The 26,353-nt window shown below is 41.9% G+C and overlaps 1 protein-coding gene and 1 long non-coding RNA gene across 3 annotated transcripts in view; both read left to right on the top strand.

The window, feature by feature from the left end:
- Positions 1–26,353, top strand: part of LOC309325847 — a 262,622-nt gene that overhangs the window by 127,271 nt on the left and 108,998 nt on the right. The window lies entirely within an intron of this gene.
- CCK (cholecystokinin) lies at positions 634–12,259 on the top strand. Of its 2 annotated transcripts, none has more exons than XM_081834017.1 (3): positions 634–834; positions 6,801–7,049; positions 11,319–12,259. In XM_081834017.1, the coding sequence occupies exons 2-3, from the start codon at positions 6,803–6,805 to the stop codon at positions 11,447–11,449; spliced, it is 378 nt and encodes a 125-aa protein (XP_081690143.1). In that variant the 5' UTR covers positions 634–834; positions 6,801–6,802; the 3' UTR covers positions 11,450–12,259. The 2 variants fall into 2 exon arrangements, with proteins under 2 accessions (XP_081690143.1, XP_081690142.1); XM_081834016.1 differs by lacking the exon at positions 634–834 and adding an exon at positions 4,657–4,890.

Genomic DNA, 26,353 nt, shown 5'->3' with positions numbered 1-26,353 from the left:
GTAACACCTGCCTCTTCCCTTCCATTGTTTGTCATTGTTTGGCAGCTGCCCTTGGGGTGGGCAAATTGCTGGCACACTCATAAATTCACCTCTGAAATTAGTGCAGTGTAGCAGAAACAGATAAGATGGTGCAGTGGTTTGAGTGCTGGTCTAGGACCTGGGGGACCAGGACGCCAATCCCCATTGAGCCATGAAGATCACTGGGTGACCTTGGGCCAGCCATTGTCTCTCGGACTAACCTACCTCACGGGATTGTTGTGAAGATGAAACGGGGAGGGGAAGGGGCACCATGCGAGCCACCCTAGGAGCCAACTCATAGGGGCTGAGGTCCCTTCAGGGACCCCCGATAACATATTTGAGGGTTATTATGCGCCCCTCAAGTTGATGGGCATTTCCATTCAAATGATGTGCATGCGCCGCATCCTGTGATGGATTATGTGGGGTGGGGCTTACTCCCCCCCATATTTTATAGAAGTTGGCACACCTACCGGCCACCTAGAGCTCCTTGGCAGATACAAAAGTAATTAACTAATTAATTAATTAGTGGAAGGACTAGAAGAGGCCTCGCTGTCCGCCCCCCTCCCCAAGTTCTCCCTCACTCCGCAGCGTCTCGCCTCTACCCCCCAGCCCCCTCCCGCGTGGCGTCTCGGGAGGAAAGCGCAGCGTCTGCACTGGCAGCCAAAATCGCTCTGGAACTTCTGGGCACTGAGCGAGGGCAGCGGGCGAAGGAGCTTCGCCAAGCAACTTCCTGGGTAAAAGAAAAGTTCGAAACACAAAGGCACAACCGGGCGAGTTCAGCCAGACTCCCCACCCTATCCGGGGCAGAAGGAGAAGGTAAGCGGGTATTTTTTCTTGGAGAGGAGCAGAGGGAGGGGTTTTCTTTTCTGGAGATGTGAGTCCAGGGCACTCCGGAGTCTCCCTTTTTGCGGTGATGCGTTTCCAGGCTGCAGAACCGCTTCCCCCTTCGACCTCCCCTGACAGACGGACGGGAATCCAGCGCTGGGATCGATGCCTGGCTGCGAGATCCCTTGGTCCGGCGGCGGCGCCAGGGCGGATCAATGGACGGGCGCCCGGCCCGGGGACTGTTTGCTCGCTTCTTAGCGCCCTGGACCCGCCCGGGAAGGAGGCGAGGTTTCAGCAGCGCGGCTCTGTTTGCATTTCTCTCTTTTCTTTTTTAAAGCGACGGGTAAAAGCCCCGTCCAGGCACCTCGGGGCTCTAGCCAGCTTCCAAGCAGTCCTCATGGAGAAAAGAGCCCTAGCTCCGACGAAGGGGGTGTCTGGCCCCCGATCCCAGGTTTCACCCCCTTAGCCCCGGAAAAGCCGGGTCTGAAACCCTGGGGGCGAAGGGAAGCCACTCCCAATGCACCCCATAATCCCTCTCCCCTCCGACGTGGACCCCGAAAAGTTGCACGATCCGGACGGGGAAGCCTAAAAGCTGAAAGTGAGGACTTGGCTCGGGCTGGTTCAGCACCCTGGAGAGCTCCGCCGTGGGCAAAGTATGGCGACGAAGCGGCCAAGTTAATAATAATAATATATTATTAATAATAATAATATATTATTATTATTATTATTATTATTATTATTATTATTATTATTATTATTATTATTATTATTTATACGCCACCCATCTGGCTGGGTTTCGCCAGCCACTCTGGGCAGCTTCCAACAGAATATTAAAATACAATAATGTATTAAACATTAAAAGCTTCCCTAAACAGGGCTCCCTTCAGATGTCTTCTAAAAGTTTAGTAGTTGTTTTTCTCTTTGACATATTTATTACTACTACTACTACTACTGCACCTTGCCCTAGCCAAATATTATTGACGTTGTCCTCCTTGCTCATTTCTGCTTTCTGCTTATTATTATTGGTGGACTTCTATAGAATCATAGAATTGGGAGGGATCCCAAGGTTCATCTAGTCCAGCCCCCCCCCCCTGCAATGCAGGAATCTCAACTAGATCATACATGACAGGTGGCCACCCAACCTCTGCTTAAAAACCTCCGAGGAAGGAGAGCCCACAACCTCCGGAGGGAATCTGTTCCACTGTGAAACAGCTCTTACTGTCAGGGAGCTTTTCCTGATGTTTAGCTGGAATCTTCCTTCTTGTAACTTGAAGCCATTGGTTCGAGTCCTACCCTCCAGAGCAGGAGAAAACAAGCGTGTTCCCTCTTCCATGTGACAGCTCTTGAGATACTTGATGATAGCTATCATATCTCCTCTCAGTCTCCTCTTTTCTAGGCTAAACATACCCAGCTCATTCAACCATTCCTCATAAGGCTGGTAGTTTGCGCTCACCCAGGGATGGCTGTGGGCAGGATTCCTGCATTGCATTGGGTTGGAATAGATGATGCTCAGAGTGCATTTCAACTCTATAATTCTATGATGCTATGTCTTGCTTTGTCATCCTTTCTTTGCCCACCCACTTCTGAGATCCCTTCCTGCTCAGTGAAGAGTCTATTACTCACAGTTTCCCATACTTCACTGTCTGGAATTTTATTTTATTTTTTAAATAAAAAAGTAGAAAGGGTTTTTGAAAGGAATCAGGAAACAACCGATGCTCACCTGGAAGCGTTCCATTCTTTTTGTTAACCATTGATTGCATGGGCTTTCTTTCCACAACATTAAAATAAGGAAGACCACGTCTCAGTGGAAGATCTTGGAGCCTCAGATTTCAGCAGCATGCATCCTGTTTGATGCCAAAATTCAGCACCGCCTGCCTCTTATATTCCCGCTGCAACCAAACCAGTAGCTTGTCCCCTAAATCCACCTCTGCACATCTGTATACATTTTTAGGCTGCCAGAGGAGGAGAAGAAATGAATCAGTCCAGTTGGCATCAATACTTTCTTAGATAACTATTATTAAACTTCTCATGCAGCAGATACAATCAGAAACCATTTGTCTCCAGAGTAGTCGCTTACCATTGGATCCAGACTAAGTTTAATTTCCCCTGAATTCAATGTGGCTTGGATTAAATCATGGCTGTCTTACTCTGGATTCCAAACCATAGACTACTATGGATCAGTTCCACATATACTAGTAGGAGGGTGAGTGGCAGACAATACGTGTTAATATTCATTAGCTCAAACTGCCACACAGGTTACACATTAAACCCCAAATGGTGCTAGGCCATAAGGCATTTAATTTATATATTTAACATAAGGTATATATCACTTGGGTGGCACTGTGGTCTGAACCACAGACCCTAGGGCTTGCCGATCGGAAGGTTGGCGGTTCGAATCCCTGCAATGGGGTGAGCTCCTGTTGCTTGGTCCCAGCTCCTGCCAACCTAACAGTTTGAAAGCATGTCAAAGTGCAAGTAGATAAATAGGCAGGAAGGTAAACGGCGTTTCCGTATGCTGCTCTGGTTTTGCCAGAGGCGACTTAGTCATGCTGGCCACATGACCCAGAAAAACTGTGGACAAATGTCAGCTCCCTCAGCCAGTAAAGCGAGATGAGCACCGAAACCCCAGAGTCGTTCACGACTGGACTTAATTGTCAGGGGTCCTTTACCTTTACCTTTTTATATATCACTTGATTGTAAGAAAACCGCTGACCAGTTTACAAAAAAGGCGGAATGTTCAGCTTTACAAAGCACACATTGTGCAGAATAATGATGATAATAATTTATTATTTATACCCCGCTCATCTGGCTGGGTTTCTCCAGCCACTCTGGGCGGCTTCCAACAAAGATTAAAAATACTCAAAAAAGCCAAAAGAACAACCCACTCTATATTATTAGTTGTCACATTACTTTGGGAAGTTCCAATGAATTTGGTACAGCTTGCAGTAAGGGTAGCCAATATGGTCCCCTACAAATGTTGTTGAGTTACAACCTCTATCAGCCTCAGACATGTCCAATGGTCAGGGGTCAACAACATTGAGAGGACATCACATTGGTTATTCCTTGCTCTTATAGTTCAGCTGTAAGCAGCTCATTGGTCTTCTTAAGATCACAAGACAAGCCATCAGTAGTTGTTTCAAATGTGAGCACCTGCAGGATTCCATAGAGTAACAAGACTGCACCCCAGACCCCCAAATCATTTGTTTGGTTTTGATAGTCCAGGGGCTGTCAACAAAGTGACTTCCAGATGTTACAGATTACAGTTCCCATCATCCCTGACCACTGGCTATGCTGTCTGGGGCTGATGGGAATTGTAGTACCCTGGGAGGGAGCCATGTTACCTGTTCCAGTGTTAGACTGTGCACCCAAGTGAATCTGTTTAAGATTGCAGGCTGGTGAACATATTCAGGAGAGAGAGGTGGGAGGCACCATAGGATTTAAAGCAATAAAAATGCTAAAACTATCCCATTTAAACCTAATCTTAACCAAACCCTATGCATATTTGCTCAGAAGTAAGTTTCTCTGCTTCTTTTAGACTTATTCCCAAGTGAATGTACATAGGATCACAGCCATACAAAATTAAGGATTGTGCTCAGTTGCTTTGGCTGTGTACCTGTGAAAAGACTTGGATGCCTAATCAAGATAGCTTCATTAATTCTAGTTGCCGTCACCACAGCTCTGCATTAAAGTCACTCCAACGGTGCCCCTGAATTAACAACGTTCTCATTTCTTCTCTCAATACATAGTCAAAGTCCCTGCAACATTGCTAGGCAGAAGTATATGTCAGGGAAGCAAAGCCGTGCTTGCTGCAGAGGCAGAACTGAACCCTTTTGTTTGGCAACTTCTCCCACCCCCCAACCCTAATACAAGTGCCTTTCCTCCACCCATACATTTTAGTGTGTGGTGCTCCCATCCTTGCGTCAGAGCTGTGCAAACAGATGACACTGAACCAGCCTATTTAAGGGGCAGCATTGAAGGGCTCAGCTACAACCTCGAGCCTGCCTCTCTTCTCTCGTGCACAGCTGCAACCTGCACCTCATTTAGAAGGTAGGAGATGATTATTTCACTGAGAATCTGCCTTTAGAGTGTGGGGGGGAAGGAAAAAGCTAGTGGCTGGCTTCTTTGCTTCATTTTTTTTTGTACTTAAGGGTTTCTCAGACTGCACTGAGTTTTTCTTAGAAATTGTAAGAATGAAATCAGCGATGGTCTTCCAAACTGTTGCAGGCAGCTTCACAGGCACTTTGAGTTTAAAAACTCTTCCTCTCTGACTTTCTTAACCTTTTACTAAACATGTACAGGGTCGATTCACTGCATTTTGAGGAAGCATCTTGGGCAGTTTTCAGGCTGTTGCTGTTTTCAGTTCCAGCTCCTGCTGGGTGGTGTTGCCTGTGCTAGACCAAAAGGCAATGTTACAGTAACTTTTTATATGGAGCAGGCTGTAAAATCTCTTTGAAAACCCAAACCCAACATTTATCAGACAGAATTCAGGTGTCTTTTAAAAATCTGAATGACATTTCTACATGCAGTGAAATCCTATACATGCTTACTCTTCAGAAATAAGCCACATTTAATTCAATAAAACTTCCAGGTAAGTGTGTATAGGATTTTAGTGGCATATGTGTTATGGGTGTGGGGCTGGAAAGGTTGTATAATTTGAATTTTAGTCTCTACACCATAATATTACCAGCTGGGTTATTTAAGTAACACTTTTTCTTTATTTTCTTTTTTCAACTTACAATTTGTTACTTGCAGATTGGATGTTGGCATTGCTACCTTTTTAATCATGACTGCAGAACAGTCTCTGCTGAATGATTTTGGGGCTGTAATTTCTTTTTAAGTTTAAGGAGCTTGGTGATTTTAGCATGTAAGAGACATCTTGACACATTCCAGCCCAATGCAAGCATTTATGTTTTATTGCTGGGTTAAACTCAAGATGATACTAAAACAAATGCGACTTATTTTTAGGTGTACCATATTCTGATTTCTCAGATGTATGTGAAACAGGTGTTGTATTGAAACCTATAATGCATGTGAATTTAATAGATCTGTCAAGTTGTGGGCTCTGCACAAAATCAAATGTTCACTTTACATTTCGTACCCTCTCACAAAAAATATCTTCAGACATGTCTACTTCACTCCCTCAAAGCATCCTCACTCACACGCACAGCAAAAGCATTAGTTGTGTATGTCACACACATGTATTCTGAAGGGGCACATACCTAAGACTGCTTTAATGGCAACCAATACCTTTTATTCTGAAATCTTATGCATGTCTACTAAGAAACAGATCCTGATGAACTCAGTGAGACTTACATATGGGATTGTAGCCTCAGTTACTCTGTCCTATTCACAGCCAGAATGCTGAATAAAAGTTCTCTTTCTCATAGGTGAATTTAGCTTTTCTAGTTTTCTACTTACCAGAGTGCAAACCTGGAACTGGAACAGCAAGTATACATTTACTCCAGATAAATTAAGGCAGGGTACAGAAAGTGTGGTCTTGTGGTGTAGATCCATGCATTCACATTATCCAGGAAGGAAGTCAACACCTCTTTGTATTTTTTCCCTAGGATGTAGAGATGATATTTAGTGACTCAGAGCAACCAGAACCATGCTAATATAGTAAATATTTCATTGCCTTTCCAAAGCAGAACGTCTCGCTTTCAAAAGAGGGGCAAGTGCTTCCCCCTGCCAGCACTGCAAAAGGGAAAGCAATGAATGGTTTCAGATGGTCAAAGCAGTTGGTCCCCCATCCAATGATTAACTGGTTATCTTTGCTCAAGCTATAATCAACCAAGGGTATGGATCTCTATGGTCTTTAGTCCCCATAGGCAGTTAAATGCATCTCTTCCTTGTCTAATTGAGCTGCCAGAATATTTGTTGATTTGGAAGTAGACTATGGTGTGTGTGAAGGAGCCTTTTAGCATCCTTGACAATCTCTTCTTCCTTTTCTTCCCTAGCTATGAACAGTGGGGTCTGCATCTGCCTGCTCCTGGCTGTGCTGTCCACAAGCTCCTTGGGGCAGCAGAATTCAGGATCCCACAATGCTAATCCTGTGGCTACTGATCTTGAGAAGAGCTTGCTGGAAAACTACCGGCATATCCGTACTCCAGGCTCTGGGAAATCTATCCAGCAGCTGGACGGCAACGTTGACCCAAAGGCTAACCTGGGAGCTCTGCTGGCCAAATATCTCCAGCAAGCCCGAAGAGGTATCTTTTGAATCATTTTTCTACCCAAGTGTACTATGTCAAAGAAATACCCCTGTAAAATTCAACACATGAATAGCTTCAAATGGAAGGCAGGGTGACCTCTCTTATCATGATCCCCCCCCCCCCCGCAAAGCCCAGGCAGTGAGGTTGCATCTTGTTAGTCCAGCCAGTGGAAAGGGCTTTTGTTGATTAAACAGGTCAATTCTTCAATGCATACAAGAGTGGCTGGTGCCTTTAAAAGAGGGGTGTACAGGTTTCACCTACTCCGACAAGCCTTATCACACCCTTGCTCAGTTTCACCTGGAGAAAGTGTCAATCTGACTCTTCTCAGCTCTGCCAATGCAAGCCCTTCTGACCAGCAAAATAGAACCTCCTTGTGCAGTAGCAGTCTATCTCTAAAGATCAAACGCTAGAGAGAGGCAATAGGGCAGGGTTATTTCCCTTCATGCCAATGGAGTACAAAGCAGAGACATCATCTGAGTCCAGATGACTCTCTTGAAGTTTCATTTGCTGTTGCAACAATCAGCCTAACAAAGGCAAACTCGAATTCTAGTATTGTAGGAAGAGACCCTGAGGATCATCTACTCCAGCCCGCTGCAATGCAGGAATAGGCAGCTGTCCCACAAGGGGATCAAACCTGCAACCTTGGTGTTATCAACACCGTGCTCTAACCAACTGAGCTATCCGGCTGATAAGGCAGAGAACAAGCAGGCTGTTGTGTAAGCAGGGAACAGGGCCAGCCCAAGATATTTTTCCACCTGAGTTGAAGGACAAGATGGTGCCCTCTCCTCGTTCTGCATTCAGTAGCTGACTGGACTAGCAGTTGGAAATGGGCCGTGCAGCAAAAGCAGCTCTCTTCTCCAGCAAAGGGGAATGGTCAGAGAGCTTAGGAAGAACAGCTGTCCCTTCCCTCTAACTTTTGCCACCTGAGGCAGTCGCCCCACTTTGCCTAATGGTAGGACTGTCTCTGGCAGGAAGGAGAGAATATGGGAAGGGGATAATACGGTAGCTAAGAGGTAGCCCAGAGAAGGGTGGTTGGGGGTGATGAAAGGTCAGAGAAGACCTCTGTTTGGGCCTGAGGTGTCTACCCCTACCTTGTGGAGCAGATCAACTTGCTTTCCCCTTGTCCAGAAGGCTCTGTCCTTCCTTCTTCTTCAGATAACTCCCTCTGGAAACTACTGCCCGGCCGATGGTGCTTAAACTTCCTGGGAAATACCTCGGGGCTTTCCCCCGTCTCTGCGGTGCCATTAGGTAATTCTAGACTCAGGACTTAATGGCTGTGTGTGTATTAATTCACTTACTTGAAATGTGGCAAGCCAGCCCTGTGTTCAGGACAAGGCTCCAGGGCTTCACACAGTACGGAGCAGGAGGAGCCTTGACAACAGCGCAGCCCTGGACTTGAGCAGTTGTCTGGCTCTCATTGAGCAAGTGAGCCTCAGTCCTCAGAGCTATGCTGTTCCAGAGTGAGGCAACCAACCTCCCAGTGTAAAGAGGGCTTGGACCAGGCACACAGTTTAGGGGAAGCAACAGGCAACATCCAATGTCCAAGTGGGTTGGGCAGCCTGCGTCTTTCCCAGTCCTTTCTCCATGAAGAACAGTGGCAGTGCCAGGGCAGAGGTTTCACTTCCTCTCTGACGGTAGTCAGGGGTTGAACCCTGAAAGTATTATTATTATTATTAATAATAATAATAATAATAATAATAATAACATTTGTATACCACCCTTCACCCGCAGATCTCAGGGTGGTTTGCAGCATAAAAAGACAAGATAAAAATCAAATGCATAATAAAAGCAGAGCAAGCCACTAAACCATGGGGGGTCAGGGACATAGCTGTCAACGTTTCCCTTTTTTTTAAGGGAAATTCCCTTATTCCGAATAGGATTCCTCACAAGAAAAGGGAAAAGTTGACAGCTATGGTCAGGGATGGGTAGCAGTAAAACCAATGTGCATTGTGTTTCGGGTTGTTGTTGTTTTTTTATAGTTTTCCTGCTATTTTCCTTGCTCCTGCTTTTTAAGGCACTGTGCTAATGGAGCAGAGTCAAAAGACATCTGCATAGCTTAGGATTCAGGAGGGACCTCAAGGTTCCTCTAATTCCCCCTGCCTGAAACAGGAACAGAGGAATCACTGATGGATAGCTCAGTTGGTTAGACTTGGGGCGCAGTGTTGATAACACCAAGGTTGCCTATTCGATCTCCGTATGGGACAGCTGTCTGCTCCTGCCTTGCAGGGGGTTGGACTAGATGATCCTCAGGGTTCCTTCCAATGCTACACAGACTGTGGCTTTGTAGGGTTTCAGGAAGGGAATCTGTCCCAGCCCTACCTAGAGTTGTCAGTGGTTGATAACCTGGGGCTTTCTGCACACAACACAAATTAGATGCTCTACCATGGAACTCTCTCGACGCAAGAGTCCAGGTTAGACATCTATCCTTCGCTCTTTGGAGAGCCTTCAAAGGATTATCCATATCAAGGTTTCCCAAACTTGGGTCTCCAGCTGCTTTTGGACTCCAGCTGCTTTTATGAAGGCTGTCCAGGGAATTGCAGAGAATTCCATCTAAGTTTTTAGATGCCAAGGACCAAAATAATGTATATTCTACTTGGCAATATATACACAAAGGGCCAGCTATTATAATATAAGAGGCATTTAATAATATGTTAAACGTGCAGCTTAAAATAATTTGTTAAATTTACAGATGTTAATAATACATTAAATTTACAGGTGAAGATCCATTAACCCAAGCTGATTTTTCTAATTTTATAATGCTAGGCACACTTACTAGGGTAGAAACCTAATTAGATCCATTGGACTTACCACTGAGTAAACATGCATAGGGTTGTGTTGCATGTCTCCTGGACTGGTTTCTCTGTCGATGTTACCCTGTTGGATTATCTGCATATTTATAAGTTCTCTTGTAATGTCAGAGGGGAAAGCATAGAACACCCCAGTTGAGAACAACTTGATCCAGAAGTAAACTCAAATTTATTGCAGTAGAACTTGCTTATGAGCAAGAGCTCCAGCCCAGATCGCACAGTGATTTCTCCCAAGGCTTTCCTAGTCATTCCTTACATTATATTCACAAGAACCTATGAGAACTGAAGTGCGGAGAGGACAAAAAAGAAGCATTCTGACCGATTTCAGAAGGGCCTTTGTTACCGGAACAATCTGCCCCTAGCCCAAGATCACCCACCCTTTTGTGGCTTTAAGGTGGAAGTTTCCACAATAGCCACATTTGTATTGACTTGTCCAGTCGTCGTACAAACTAGTAGGCAATTTTTTTTTTTTAACAGGTGCCCCGTGCAGAAAGAGTAGCCTCTTATACTTTTTAATACATTTATCACATTCAAGGGGTTCAGGACAGCCCATCTTAAACTATCACATGTTTATTTTCACAACTACCTTGTAAAGTGACGCGGGTGGCGCTGTGGGTTAAACCACTGAGCCTAGGACTTGCTGATGAGAAGGTCGGTGGTTCGAATCCCCGTGACGGGGTGAGCTCCTGTTGCTCAGTCCCTGCTCCTGCCAACCCAGCAGTTCGAAAGCACGTCAAAGTGCAAGTAGACAAATAGGTACCGCTCCAGAGAGAAGGTAAACGGCGTTTCCGTGCGCTGCTCTGGTTCACCAGAAGCGGCTTAGTCATGCTGGCCACATGACCCGGAAACTGTACGCTGGCTCCCTCGGCCAATAAAGCGAGAAGAGCGCCGCAACCCCAGAGTTGGTCATGACTGGACCTAATGGTCAGGGGCCCCTTTACCTTTACCTTACCTTGTAAAGTAGGTTAGCTAAAAAATCAGTGACTTGCCCACAGTGAGCTTTGTGGCAGAACAGGGACTTATCCTTATTTTGCAAAACTGTTCTACATTCAGCGCAGAGATGCTTCTACAACACTGGCCCTAAATAAACTAAACTAAACTAAAGCTGCTCCTTCCTTCTTGACCAGAGAAGTGTATTGCCTGCATGGCTACAGATAGTAATTAGCAGTTTTGTATGTGTTTAAGGCATCACCCCATAGTTCCTGCATATACAGTGGAACCTCGGTTGTCGAACGTCATCCGTTCCGGAAGACCGTTCAACTTCCAAACATTTGACAACCGAGGCACAAAGGGCTGCCAGCAAGTTCAGTGGGGGAAATTGAGAAATGAGCCTTGGAAGCCATTAGACTTCTGAGGTCTGTTCGAAAACAGAAGCAATTACTTTTCGGGTTTTCTTCTATTATTTCGATGGTGAACATGTACTTCTATTTCACTCTTTATTTTCTTGTTTTCCCCCAAGGTGCTTCTGGAAAGGTCTCTGTGATGGGATTGCAGAGTTTTGACCCGACGCACAGAATAAGAGACAGAGACTACATGGGATGGATGGATTTTGGACGCCGGAGTGCCGAAGAATATGAGTACTCTTCTTAGAGAGTTTCAAACTATGCTTAAAAGAAATGAAAATCAAGTCCCATTTCTGTACAGGGTGGGGAGGAAATTATCATCCTTTTCGAATCAGTGTTTTAAAAGAAAACATATGTATTTGATGTAAATTTGTCTGTAAAACTATACAATGCAATATATATTATATAAACATATGCAGAATTTTCCAGAAAAAAATACTATCTTTCTCCTATTGTTTCTTACCACTCGGTTGTAGACATATTAAAAAGTATTTCATTCATCCCTCTGTTGTCTGATCGCCAGAATTGTTGATGTTTGTCACAATCACTGCAGAAGGAAAATACCCTCACATCTTTCATACACTGTTAATCTGAACAACTTCCAAAGGAGCCAAAATATACCCAAAAAATTGCTACAGGCGTTAAGAGGCAATCTGTCCAGATATCAACATGAAAAGCATTTTTCAATGGTTATGAGAATCCATTTCAAATTTAATTCTGACAAATCTCTGGTGAATAGAATGAGTGTCTCAGCAGCAGCTAAGCATTTTCACCTTTAGGTTCTATGCCCAATTTTCAATGCAAAGGTGATACTGATGTTAAATTTTGGTGTGGAAATCTTGGATTTTACGTATCTTACTAAAATTGCTGCTTTTTGCATATGGTTTCGGGGGAGGTTCAAAGTCTACCCCCATTTTATTTAATTAGAGCAACGTTGGACATGGAACTGATTTCTTATTTAACATATGTGAGGATGGTTCGGTTATTTTCTTTTGTGAAGTGAATGTGAACATTCTGCTACAGTGATTAATCCTGGAATAAACAAAACATTCCTTGCCTCGTGGTGACTTATACATTTGTTTCGAAATACGAAATGAAGATCCTGCACCTCCCACCCCAAATAGAGGGATTACGGTGAAGCTCATTCAGTAGTTTGCAGTGCAATCTTACTCAGAAGTAAGCCTCCTTACATTTAATGTGACTCACCCCCAGGTGTACAGGATTGCAGTCTTAAATATGAAAACCTTCTTGCACTGGGAGCAATCAAAATGGTTTTTAAAAACAAGAACAAACAAAAAACAGCTTTAATTGACTCCAAACATGAGCAAGGTATTATAGGCACACTTATTTATTTATTTTATCATTTATTTATTTTATGATTTCCCACAGGAAAAAATGAATTTAAGTAATGGACAGGGCAACCTACTGCCTCTCAAGAGATCAACAGTATCACAGAGAAGCATGACAAATTTAAGGAGGAGAATATATGTTTGGATTCCGGGGGACAACTCACTTGTGTTAGGGAAGAACCCATAATATTTTTCACTGGCATTCAAAGTATAAAACAGTTTCCAGTTGCTGCTGGAATTGCTGCATTGTGGAAACCTACCTGCTAGAAGGGCGTAACAACCCAAAGTTCTTCTTTTTGGAATCTCATTTGCATCAGATATAAATAAGCAAAGCACATATACAACTGAGTACTTTCGTGCTAGCGGGAAATTTCATAGCACTGAAGTGCCTCTGGCTTCAAAATCAAGGAGAACCCAGACGTGGTGACGGCAATTATTTCGCTAAAGAGATTTGTCTTGTCCATTACAGAGTAGAATTCAACAGAGGGCGATCTGCTATCGAACACCTGTGGGCAAACTCAGAATCTACTGGTAGATTTCTGAGAGACTTGAAGATCAACAAGGATTTCTGACTCCCCAAATGTCAAACACTGACAACAAAATGACTCCCCCTCCCTTAATGACATGCTGAAACGAAGAAAGCTGGGGGTGGACTGTATGACAAGGAGTGTGCAGATCGAATGTGAGTTGTGCTTAGTTCTGGTACTCCAAACAAATCCTCAGGCTCCAGGTCCTTTTATTCTAACTGTCTTTCTTTCACAACAGGCTCCATCTTGGTGGGCCTTGGTCCTAGCATAAAGCAAAATAGATCCTGTGAGCCTGGCATGAACCCATCCTTACAGTAGCAGAGGGGATTTTAAGAGACATCGCTTTTCCTACATGATATGCTATACCTACTGAAATTCCCACTTTTACATAATTACTAAAAGGGCGAGGGAGGCAGAAATCCAATTCCATACCCTCTAAGATTTCCCCAATGAAAATAGGGATGTCCCATTCCATAATAATAACTTTACTATTGATACCCCACTCATCTTACTGGGTTGCCCCAGCCATTTAGGCAGCTTCCAACATATATAAAACATAATAAAACATTAAACATTGGGTGGTGGGAACCTTCCCTATAAAAGGATAGCCTTCAGACGGCTCAGGGGTTGGATAACTCCATATCCTCCAACATTTCTCCAATTAAAATAGGGACATCCTAAGGAAAAGCGGGACAAATCAGAAACCGGGGTGGCTTCTCTAGATCAGGGAGTGTTATGTACTAACCTTGGATCCTAGAACAATAGGCAAGTAGGATCCTAGAATGCAACAACTGATTGGCTTGCAGGAGAAGACCAATCAGGCTCCAGGAAGAAGTTAATCAGCCTATTAGGCTGGTAGGATCGTAGAATGCAACAACTGATTGGCCTGCAGGAAAAGACCAATCGGGCTCCTGGAGGGAAGCAGAATCAGCTAATCAGACGGGACTCATTGTGTAAATAATGTATATAAAAGCCTGAGGTTTGGGGAGGGGCAATTCAATCACTGTTTTACAAGCTGCAATAAAGAGCATGAAATCACTACAGGACTCTGAGTATATTTCAGGGAGATCCCTGGAAAATAGGGACACTTGGAGGGTCAGGATCCGGGCTTTGGTGTACAGTCCTAGCATATTCCACAATACAGCACCAAGCACCATCCTTCCCCCATACATGAATGGGGCGTCAATGCATGAATCAGCTGCTCAAACATCATAGTCATGGTGGAAAGATATACACTGATGCTTGTCCTGCATACATTACGCTACATATACGCTTTGCTAAGTGGAGATGGTTTTCTGGTTAAATGGCAACAATGTTTGAAGCAATCGATGGGCCTCTACTACATATGGTGGTAGTAGACTCAAATAGCCTGTGATTTGGGCATGAAAATGAGGGGTGGGTGCTGAATTCTTCCCCAACTTGCCCCTTTGCCCTCATGCTGTTCTTTCCCCCAGCAAACTCAGAGGGGAAGTGAGCCCAACTGGCTGAAGAAATAGGGGAAGGTCTCTTTTCCCCTGAAATATACTCGTAGTCGAGTGTGGATTTCATGCTCTTTATTCAGCTCATAGTAGTGAGAAATGGAAGTTCCCCTGAACTGTCTGCTTTATATACATTATTTACACAATGGGCCCCACGTGATTGGCTAATTCCGGGATTCTCCTGTAGACCAATCAGGTTGCAGATTCACTTCCACCTGGAGTTGGATTGGGTGGCTCCTGCGGACCAACCAGACTGCTGCATTCCGAATCCTATTGTTCTAAGACCGATCAGATTGCTGCAATTTGGATCCTATTCAACTCCGTACATAACACCCCCTTTACATTTCATGCCGCTCCCCATTTCACACATGACTCGGGCAGAGTCGCTCAGCCGTTGCAACATTTGACCCAGAATGAAAGAAAGCAATTCCTGGGCAAAAAAAGCAAGCACATAACACAGAGAGCTTAGGAGAGAGGTTTATTTCCCAACACATCTTGATATATGCGGAACTCTGCCTCATAACCTTCGTATTTCATTGCTTTTAAAATTCTGCTGTTCATTCGCAGATATTCAAACACGATGCGAAAGCTGCTAAAATATCAACAGCTGGTTCTTCTAATTACAGTGGTACCTCGGTTACATACACTTCAGGTTACATACGCTTCAGGTTACAGACTCCGCTAACCCAGAAATAGTGTTTCAGGTTAAGAACTTTGTTTCAGGATGAGAACAGAAATCGTGCTCCGGCGGCACGGCAGCAGCAGAAGGCCCCATTAGCTAAAGTGGTGCTTCAGGTTAAGAACAGTTTCAGGTTAAGAACAGACCTCCGGAATGAATTAAGTACTTAACCAGAGGTACCAGTGTATTTCCAGACCTTTTGGTGCTTGGGTTTGTGCCAAAGTTTGCCTAGGGTTGATCAAAGCAGGCAAGCAGACTAGATAGGGCCATAAAGGGCTTTGCATTGACTCATCTAGAGCCAAAATGAAATTGGGAGAATATATTGAACTCATTAACTCGTTACTTATTAAAATATCTTTCAGAGGTCATGACAGAGCAGTATACAGCTAGTTCCCCCGGCTAATCAGCATGAATCTTTGCAGGGGAAGGGATGGTGTTATTTGTGATACCCAATGAAGGCGAGGGGCTAATCATCCGTTCTGCTGCACCAGAGAAGATTACCCTTTATTATTTCTGTTGAAGCAATAAAAACTCAGCACTCTAAATGCGAGATTCTCAAACCCTGGAATGTTAGCGGGTTCTTCAGTTGCGCCATTGACAGGCACGTGAGTATAATTTTTAAAGGCACAAAGGATTTTCAGCAATCCTTTGCAGTGAAAAGGAATTTATTAGCTCTCAGGTTATTGGAGAAGCAAATCATTCCCCATAACCATCGCTCCCACCTCTCCAGTCCCCTACACAATCTCTCAAATGTTTCACAGTTGGGTGTTAAGAGTTCATTACTGAAGAGAACTTTTGCAGCGGGGGGTATGACTGTTTTCTTCCTGTTGTTGTTGTTGTTTAGTCGTTTAGTCGTGTCCAACTCTTCGTGACCCCATGGACCAGAGCATGCCAGGTACTCCTGTCTTCCACTGCCTCCCGCAGTTTGGTCAGACTCATGTTTGTAGCTTCGAGAACACTGTCCAACCATCTCTTCCTCTGTCGTCCCCTTTTCCTTGTGCCCTCAATCTTTCCCAACATCAGGGTCTTTTCCAGGGAGTCTTCTCTTCTCATGAGGTGGCCAAAGTATTGGAGCCTCAGCTTCAGGATCTGTCCTTCCAATGAGCACTCAGGGCTGATTTCCTTAAGAATGGATACGTTTGATCTTCTTGCAGTCCATGGGACTCTCAAGAGTCTCCTCCAGCACCATAATTCAAAAGCATCAATTCTTTGGTGATCAGCCTTCTTTATGGTCCAGCTTTCACTTCCATACATCACTACTGGGAAAACCATAGCTTTAACTATACGGACCTTTGTTGGCAAGGTTTTCTTCCTAGGCTGTTTATATATCCTTATATTGCTTGGTCAAGCTTACTCAGATGTTGAGTAATCTAGACAGCAACGGGCAACAGATCCAATGGGGCAGGGGCTTGTAGCCTCAAAGCTGATCCCTGTCGCACAACTTCCCATGGACCCAGAAATATTGTCCCACTTCTAGCAGTGTCAGCACCCAACATAAAACCTGGAAAAGTTGGGGAGGGATTTTTTATATATATAAATGTTTTATTAGGTTTTTAACATATCATTTTCAACAGTAATTAAACATACTTTTACATCTTATTCAATTTTGTTGACTTCCATCAATCCTGTCTGAAAATTTTCCAATCTAATCTCTTAGTATGCATTTCTTATCTTCCCTGTTACATTTCAAACTCATAACCAGTATCTCTATCTTTTGCTACTTTCTAACACTTTGTATATTTCTCCTTACAAAACGTATTGCAGTCCTACTAGCGTAATTTGTTGATTACAGTTGCTCTTCAAGTAATCCATATACTTCTTCCAATCTTCTGTAAATCTCTGGTCCCGCAGGTTTCGAATCCTTCCTGTCATTTTGTCCAATTCTGCATAGTCCATTAATTTCGTCTGCCATTCTTCTTTCATCAGAATTTCTTCTTGTTTCCATTTCTGGGCTAACAATACTCTTGCCGCAGTTGTTGCATATAAAAACAATTTAACATCTTGCCTATTAATGTCCTGACCTATAATACCAAGTAAAAATGCTTCTGGTTTTTTTAAAAAAATGTATACTTCAACATCTTTTTCATCTCATTATATATCATTTCCCAAAAGTTCTTTACTTTTTTACATTGGATGCTCTTTTAAAATGTATTGGGGAGGGGGGGTAATTGGTTGTTCATGTTTTTTATATTATTATTATGTATTTTGTGATTTTATATTGTGATTTTATGTCGTGAACTGCCCTGAGACCTGTGGGTATAGGGCATTGTACAAATTTAATTAATCCATTAATTAAGTAATGATAAATGTGGTCATGGTGTAGAGAGCTATATTTAAGATCAGATCTATACTTTATATACTCTGTTTTCCTATATACTAAAGAAGACTATCAGCAACATAAATTAATGATGGGTTTCCCTCGAGTACGGAAACTGATTTATGCAAATAGGTTAGACAGGCAGCTCTGACCCAGATAAGGAATAATTTTGTTTTATCAGGCTTTACTTGACACATGCACCCCTCCCGCACAAAATTGTGGTTACACTTCACCATCCTGTCTCTGGCATGGTAGCTACAGATTGTAGCAGTGAGCCACGACTGATTAGGTGTACCCTTGCAAGGAGTCAGAAAGTTCAGCTAGATTTACTGACCATGAATACATGCAGAATTCATGCCATGATGTAGCCAACTTCACCCATGTCATTCAGTGGCTTCCAATGGCAATAGCATAAGCAGTGGCTGCTATTCTGCAGTGAGCCACCAAAAAAAAGAAGTCCAGAATCCTATAACTAAGCATTTATGATGGTGATGAGCAATGTTCTTGCACATTTCCTGATTGGCACTGCACATGTTTTTTTGGAATTAGCAGGCAAACAATTTATTTCTTGTTACATTTCTTTATTCCCAAAATGTAGGCTCTGAATCACCACCAAGTATGTCTAGACAGGTGGTCTAGAGAGGGTTGCATTCTTTACATTCAACACCTGGTGTTTCCTTTTCCTTTTAAAAAATGTTTAAAGTAAGGCAGACCTCCACAACTTGTGATGCTCCAAGATGCTGCACAGTCCACCCGCCATATATTGTGGTCTACCAGGTAATTTTCTTCATTGCATTTATGTTCCAAGGTAAAGGGTAAAGGTAAAGGACCCCTGCACGGTTAAGCCCAGTCAAAGGCCACTATGGGGTTGCAGCACTCATCTCGCTTTCAGGCCAAGGGAGCCTTTCCGAGTCATGTGGCCAGCAGGACTAAACTGCTTCTGGCACAACGGGACACCATGACAGAAACCAGAGTGCATGGAAACACTGTTTACTTTCCCGCCACAGCTGTATCTATTTATCTACTTGCACTGGTGTGCTTTCGAACTGCTAGATTGGCAGGAGCTGGGACAGAACAACAGGAGCTCACCCCGTCGTGGGGATTCGAACCGCCAACCTTCTGATCGGCAAGCCCAAGAGGCTCAGTGGTTTAGACCACAGTGCCACCCAGTGTTCCAAGAGCCAAAGGCGACACACGCACCCCTCCTTTGTTTTATCCTCACAATAAACCTGTGTGTTGGGTTAGGCTGAGAGCTGGCGATTGGCTCAAGGTCACCCTGTGAGTTACATGGCAAAGTGAGGATGCAGGAGTGGGTCTTCCACATCCCCACATCTAATGCATGAACTGCTGCATCATGCTGGCGGGCTGAAAAGAGGGGAGGTTATCAAAGTATCTGACAGGGAGTGAGCACAGGCGGTTGGCTGGTCAGGTATATTGTGGCTGCTGGGTCGTATGAAAAGAAAGATTAGGAGCAGCTTGCTTTCTACGAGAGAAAGCTCTGAAGTGATTCTGCTGTAGTTCTAGTCTTACACAGGTCGCGAAGCGCCCTCTTGTGGCAGAATGAAGGTGTGGCGGAATGGACCCAGCTAAAACATGTTACATCTAAAATGATTTAGAGATGATATTTAACTCTGAGCAGATTTGTAAGATGTATAAGACTGGAGATGTAATGAGGTGGAGAGTACTTTCTTTCATATGTGATGGACCTGTAAGAGGGTAAAAGAGCATTGGGAAATAATTTATAATGAACTGGGGGGAAATGTTTAATAGCACCTCCCCCCCCCCCGGGAAAAAAAAATCACACACACACAAAAACAACAGAGTCCTTTTGTTGGGGATAATTCTTTTTATTATTATTATTATTAATTTTTAAAAAAGATTTTTCTTTTACAAATTTATATAAACACATTCATATCCAATATAATACGAAATTCTTTTAGACTTCCCCCCGCTCCCTCCGCAATCCTCATAATTTTAAATTTAGTTCACATTTCCTTTATAGTTGTATTGCCAGTTTATAAATCTTTACAGCTCTTTTCCTTACAATACCCTTTCTCCTCACAAAGCCTCTTTAAATCCAACTAGCGTTGTCTGTTCATCACAAATGTTTTCCAGATAAATCGTAAACTTTCTCCAGTCCTGAGTGAACTTGTGATCTTTTTGATATCTGATTTTTCCTGTCAGTTTATCTAATTCTGCAAAGTCTATCAATTTCCATCTCCATTCTTCCAATGTTGGTAATTCTTCTTGTTTCCATTTTTGAGCCATTAAAATTCTTGCCGCAGTCACTGCATATTGAAAGAGTTTATGATCACTTCTGTTAATTTCTCTTCCTGTGATTCCTAACAAAAAGGCTTCTGGTTTCTTCACAAACGTATATTTAAACATCTTTTTCAGCTCATTATATATCATTTCCCAGAAGCCTTTTACTTTCTTACACTCCCACCACATATGGTAAAACGACCCTTCCCTTTCCTTACATTTCCAACATTTGTTACATGTCTTATACATTTTTGCTAGCTTAACTGGAGTGATGTACCATCTATATACCATTTTCATAATGTTTTCCTTTATCGTCATACATGCAGTGAATTTCATATTTTCCTTCCATACCTTCTCCCAATCTGCTAGCTGTATATTATAACCAAAGTCCCTGGCCCAATGTATCATAACCGATTTGACTTCTTCGTCTTTTGTTTGCCATTCCAATAGCATTTTATACATTTTTGACAATACCTTGTAGTCATTGTTTATTATCTCTTTCTGAAATCTAGACTCTCCTTCAATATATCTCCTCTCTTTACAGTCCTTTTTAAACATTTCATTTGTTTGGAAGTAGTGCAACCAATCATATACATATTTTTTAACTTGTTCATATGGCTTCAATTTCCATTTCCCCCCTTCTTTAATTACAATATCTCCATAAGTCATCCAGCCCTCTCTCATGTTTGTCTTTTTGACACTCATGACCTCCAGTGGGGATAACCAATGAGGTACATTTGGTTCCAAAATATTTTGGTACCTATCCCATATTTCTATTAGGGCACCTCTAAAAATATGATTGGCAAAACTTTTATGAGCTTTCTTCTTCCCCAACCATAAGTAGGCGTGCCAACCAAACCTGTTGTCAAACCCTTCCAAGTCCAATAACTTATTATTTTTTAGTGTTATCCAGTCCTTTATCCAACAGAGACAAGATGCTTCATAATAAAGTTTCAGGTCTGGCAGGGCGAAGCCACCTCTTTCTTTCGCATCAGTTAGTAACTTAAATTGTATTCGTGGCTTTTTGCCCTGCCAGATATATTTTGAAATCATTCTTTGCCACTCTCTGAAGATCTTTGTCCCCTTGATTATTGGAATCATTTGAAATAAAAACAACATCTTTGGAAGCACGCTCATCTTAATTGAAGAAATTCTGCCCCAAAAAGATAGTTTCATCCTACTCCACACTTCGAGGTCTCTCTTAATAGTGTTCCAAGTTGTCACATAATTGTTTTGAAATAAATCAATGTTTTGGGGGGTTAACCATATTCCTAAGTATTTTACCTTCTTCGCCACTTCCATCTCTGTTTCTCTTTGCACTTCTTCTATCAAACTTTGGTCCAAATTCTTCACCATAAGTTTAGTTTTCCTCTTATTTAATACAAATCCGGCCACTCTTCCAAATTGGTCAATTTCTTTTATAACTTCTTTTAGACTACTTGTCGGATCTTCCACCGTAATTACCAGATAATCGGCAAAGGCTTTAACTTTATATTGGTTTTGACCTACTGTTACCCCCTTTATTAGTTCATTTTGCCTAATTGAACTAAGCAGGACCTCCAGAACCGTAATGAATAACAGTGGTGAAAGAGGGCATCCCTGTCTTGTACCTTTCTTTATATTCACATCCTCTGTAATTACATTATTTACGATCAATTTTGCTCTCTGTTCTGAATATATTGCCTTTATGCCATTGTAAAAATCTTCTCCCACTTCCATCATTTCCAAATTTTTCAACATAAATTCCCATGAAACATTATCAAACGCTTTCTCTGCATCCACAAACATTAAAACGGCTTGTCCCTCATTACTGGCAGTCAAATATTCCAAAATATTTATTATGTTTCTTACATTGTCCTTCATATGTCTGCCAGGAAGGAAACCTGCCTGATCTTTATGGATATATTCTTGCAATATCTTCTTGAATCTTGTTGCCAAAATACCCGAGAAAATCTTATAATCTGTGTTTAGCAGAGATATCGGTCTGTAGTTCTTAACTTGTGTGAGATCAGAGTCTTGTTTTGGTATGAGTGTAATAAAGGCTTCTTTCCATGTTTCTGGTATATCCTGTTGTTTCAAAATATTATTCATAACTTCTTTAAGTGGTACCGTCAGGGAGTCCCTCATTTCTTTATAATAAGTTGCTGTAAATCCATCTGGTCCTGGTGCCTTCCCTTTTTTCATCTGTTTTATAATTTCTACTATCTCCTCATTCTCTATTGGGGCATTCAGTCTGTCTTTCTTTTCTGTTTCCTGCTTGGCAGGGGGTTGGACTCGATGGCCCTTGTGGTCTCTTCCAACTCTATGATTCTATGGTTCTATGATTCTATGATCTTTTGCACCTTTTTTTCTTTCAAAAATTTCTCTATCTTCTTTATATTGTTTTTCTCTCGTTTTGCATACAGATGCTTGTAGAAATCCAAAAATCCTTTCCTGATACCTTTTGGGTTTTCTATTTCTTCGCCATCCACAATAATTTTATTAATTGTGCTTTACTCTTTCCTTTTCTTAATTTGCCATGCAAGCCATTTTCCTGGTTTATTTGCGAATTCGAAATTCCTTTGTCTTAATCTTTTGATGTTCCATTCAACTTCTTTGTTTATGATCATGGCAAACTGTGTCTGCAGAACTTTAATATTTTGTTTTATTTTGGTATTATTTGGCTTTTTAATTAACTTTTGTTCATTGTCCATTATTTGTTTTAGGATTTCCTTCTTCCCTTTCTCTCTGTTCTTATTTTTGATCGCATTCTGTTGGATGAAAAATCCCCTCATTACCGCCTTGCTTGCATCCCACACTGTGCTGATCTTTGTGCCTTTATTCATATTCTCTACAAAGTATTCCGTCAATTTTTTACGGGCTTCTTGAATGATTCTTTCATCTTCCAAAAGGTAATCTTTCAATCTCCATCTGAATGTTCTTTCTTCATATACTTTTATCTCCATTTTTATCGGATTGTGATCCGAAATTACTCTGGGTTGGATTTCTATTTGTTGGATTCTGGTGGTTAGTTCATTCGAGATCCAAATTTGATCTATTCTTGACATGGACTGATTCGGTTCCGAATAAAATGTGAACTCTTTTTCTAATGGGTGTCTGAGTCTCCAAATGTCAATTAAATTAAAATTTTGCACCAATGCGAAAAAGGTCTTCGGTAGTTTTCCTTCTTTACTGTCACTTTTTTCTCTTAATCTGTTCATTTCCGTTGATACAACTCCGTTCATATCACCCATTATTATAATTTTTTGATCCATATATTCAAACAGCCTTTCTTCCAATTTCTTGTAGAAATCAGTCTTGTTTCCATTAGGTGCGTAGATCCCGACAATTATTAATTTTTCGCCCTGCCAATTGATCTGTATTGCGATTATTCTTCCTTCTTCATCTTTGAAGATCTGTTGAGCTTCTATGTTTTTCCTTACATAAAGGACTATGCCTCTCTTCTTTTCTTTATCTGAAGATATAAATTCATTTCCCAATCTATTATTAATCAGAATTTTTTTATGTTTCCTTGCCACATGTGTTTCTTGAAGACAGATGATGTCCAAATTTTTCCTTTTTAGATATTGTTCAATACTGTTTCTTTTCTTCTTATCATTCATTCCATTAATGTTCCAATTCCATAATTTCAATGCCATATTTTCTGGTGGTTAATTAAAAAATATAAAATTTTATTCTGAATTGTCTCTTTATAATTCCTCCTCTTTTTCTTCTTCCTCCTCTTCTTCTTCTTCTTCCTCTTCTTTCTCCTCCTCCTCTTCATCCGTCTCTCTATTTTTTTTGTACTTTCCTTTTAAAAGTTTTCCTCCCATCAGGTCAATTCCTCCTACCGTGCCTTCTTCCTCTTCCTCTTCTGCCGTCAATTCTTTGTAACGTCTCTGGAACTTACTTGTTTCTTCGGGACTTGTAAGTCTATGTCTCTTGGCTTTGTATACAAAAGAAATCCCCTGAGGGAATTCCCATTTAAATTCAATCTTGTTTTTCTTCAGAATTTGGACCAATGGTTTATATGGGTCTCTCCGTTTCAACAATCTGACCGGTATGTCTTTAAAAATAATTATGTAGCTCCCATCAATATTCAGTCGCTTCTCTCTGTTTTTTTGGAGTATTAAATTCCTCATGTCTTTGTCTTTAAAGGTGATCAAGCAATCTCCTGTAACCTTCCTTGTCTTAGTTGTCCTTACTCTCATCCTAAATGCATTTTGAACCCTCTTCTCCACATCTTCTTTTTGTAATTCCAACCATTGAGCAATTTCCGTTATTAATTTATCTTTGATGTCTTCTCCTTGAACCTCTGGAACTGCTCTCAGCCTTAGGTTCACCTCCCGTTGCCTCAATTCGTTCATGGAGATTGCATCCCATAACTCCTCCTGTGTTTTACTCATTTCTGAGATTCCTGCTTTCATCTTCTCCTCTTCTTTTTTGACTTCTTTTATCTCCACTTTTGTCCTTTTTAATCCTTCCTCAACAGATTGTGTTCTCTTGGTAACTTCTTTTATTTGGCCTTTCAATTCTTTTACTGTATTGTCAATTTTTTGGTCCATTTTGCCTATTTTGTTATCCACCTGCTCAATTCTAGTATCTACATGTTCCAATTTATCCTCCAAATTCTTTTCACTTTGTCTAATTTCTGCGAACATTTTTAAAATTTCAGCTTTGAAATCTGCCTCAGGTTTTGAACCTCTTCTTTCTCCCAGTGTTCCTCCTTCCCCAGCTTTCTTCTGTAAGTGAGACATTTTCTCCTTCTCCTTCTTTTCTAGCCCGTTCCCTTTTCTAGTGAATCAGTCCCACTACTTCCCTAGTTCAGTTGGATCCAAACCCCAATATATACTGTGTCCCTCCTCAAAACAATTCTTATATCAAACATATAAATGACACTTTTATCAAAATACAAATAACACTTTCATCCATTCATAATCCATCAAATCCAGTCCGAATCTCAATATAATCAAATATAATCAGATTAAATCCCAACAGTTAGAATTATCTGTAAATGTCTTCTTGCCACCAATTAGGCTAATCCATAGGTACAGGTATTTCTTGCCACCAATTAGGCTATCCATAGGTACAGGTATTTGTTTTAGATGTGACCCAACTCTTACAAATTGCTGAAGCCAGAGGGAACCCAAGGAAAAATTCTTCAAATGTTAATATCCAAATCAATCTTCTGCCACCGATTAGGCTAATCCTTAAATCAGTATGAATAGATATTTCTTCTGCCACCAATTAGGCTAATCCAAATTTGTGTAGATAAATAGTTCTTTTAATCCAAAGCCAAGAGTTGCTTATTAAAGAAAAAAATAAGGACCCGAAAAAAACAAGTTGTTATGTGTCTTCTGACCACTAGGGGCAAAGTCCCCTAACCGTTTTAAATTGCTCAAGTATTTAAATATTTCAGTAAAAAGAAACTGCCACAAAAAAGAAATAAGCCGTCAAAGGGTGTGCTGAATTATGTTTAATCCTAAAACGATAGTCCAGATCAATTTAAAAACCTTCTTTCCTCGGCAAACATCAGACAGTCTCGTAAAACTTTAACAATGGAGTCTGGAAATCCCCTTTTGTTACGCAGTTTTTATTTCAGCACAACACCAAAGTCTAGTTACGCCAAATCAAATTCACAAGCCCCAAAAAGGACTTAAATAGCTCCGTCCTGTTCCTCTGTCCCCCCTTTTCCTTTAGATCTTCCTTAATAAATTGTATCTTCCCCAAAAAGGATTATTCTTATTCAGTTAAAGGGGAGAAGAAACAGCAGCCGCGAGCGGTAACTTACTTTCACTTTTAATCGCTTTGTTGTTTCCATGCGTCTAAGCTGATTGCGGATAAAAAGCTGGTCTCGTAACTTCCAATTTTTTTCATCTGGTTTCTTTTCTTAATTTAAAATTCTTCTTTATATCCAATTAAGTCCGAATTTCTTCCAAATCGAGAATTGAGAGCTCTCCTTGCAAGCCCGGGGCTTCGTTTCTCGGAGGTAGCTATGGCCTCCCTGCAACCCGCTCTCCCCCCCGCCGTTCTCTTCACTCCTTTTAGGAGCTACCTGACGGCCGGGAGGTTCGCGTTTCGGCTGCCAGCGGGAACCTGGGTGTCAGAACACCCTCCTGACACTACTTCGAGGGGTCACTGCGCCCTGTGACACCCCCAATCCTCCGAAAAACCCGGGATTCCCCAAGAGGGAAAATCCCCGCTTGCGCTCGGATCGCTGTCAACCGGAAGTCGAGTCCTTTTGTTGGGGATAATTCAGATGGAAATTCCCAGGTGTCAAAAAAGGTTATTTATGTACACCACTACGGCAGCCCGTGTTCTGTTGGCCCAAAAATGGAAAATGAGTGAGGTCCCAACCAAAGAAGATTGGCAACTTAAACTGTTGGAAGATGTGCAGCTTGCAGACTTAACAAGAATAATAATAAGAGAATAAGAAGAACATACATTTAGAGAAGATTGGAAAATGTTTATTGAATATGTGGAGGGAGATTATGTAAACTTGAAAACGTGGGCAGCATTAAGATAAATTCATTAGTGTAAATAAGTTTTGATGGAAGTAA

Source organism: Podarcis erhardii, assembly GCF_964252035.2.
Source record: "Podarcis erhardii genome assembly, chromosome: 12".
In the NCBI taxonomy this organism is placed as follows: domain Eukaryota; kingdom Metazoa; phylum Chordata; class Lepidosauria; order Squamata; family Lacertidae; genus Podarcis; species Podarcis erhardii.
This window is presented reverse-complemented; position numbering and strand designations above follow the sequence as displayed.

Coding starts and splice junctions, on each gene's coding strand:
- CCK (XM_081834017.1), top strand. CDS start 6,803: ATGAACAGTGGGGTCTGCATCTGCCTGCTCCTGGCTGTGCTGTCCACA. Junction 7,050..11,318: donor TCTCCAGCAAGCCCGAAGAG/GTATCTTTTGAA, acceptor TTTTCCCCCAAG/GTGCTTCTGGAAAGGTCTCT.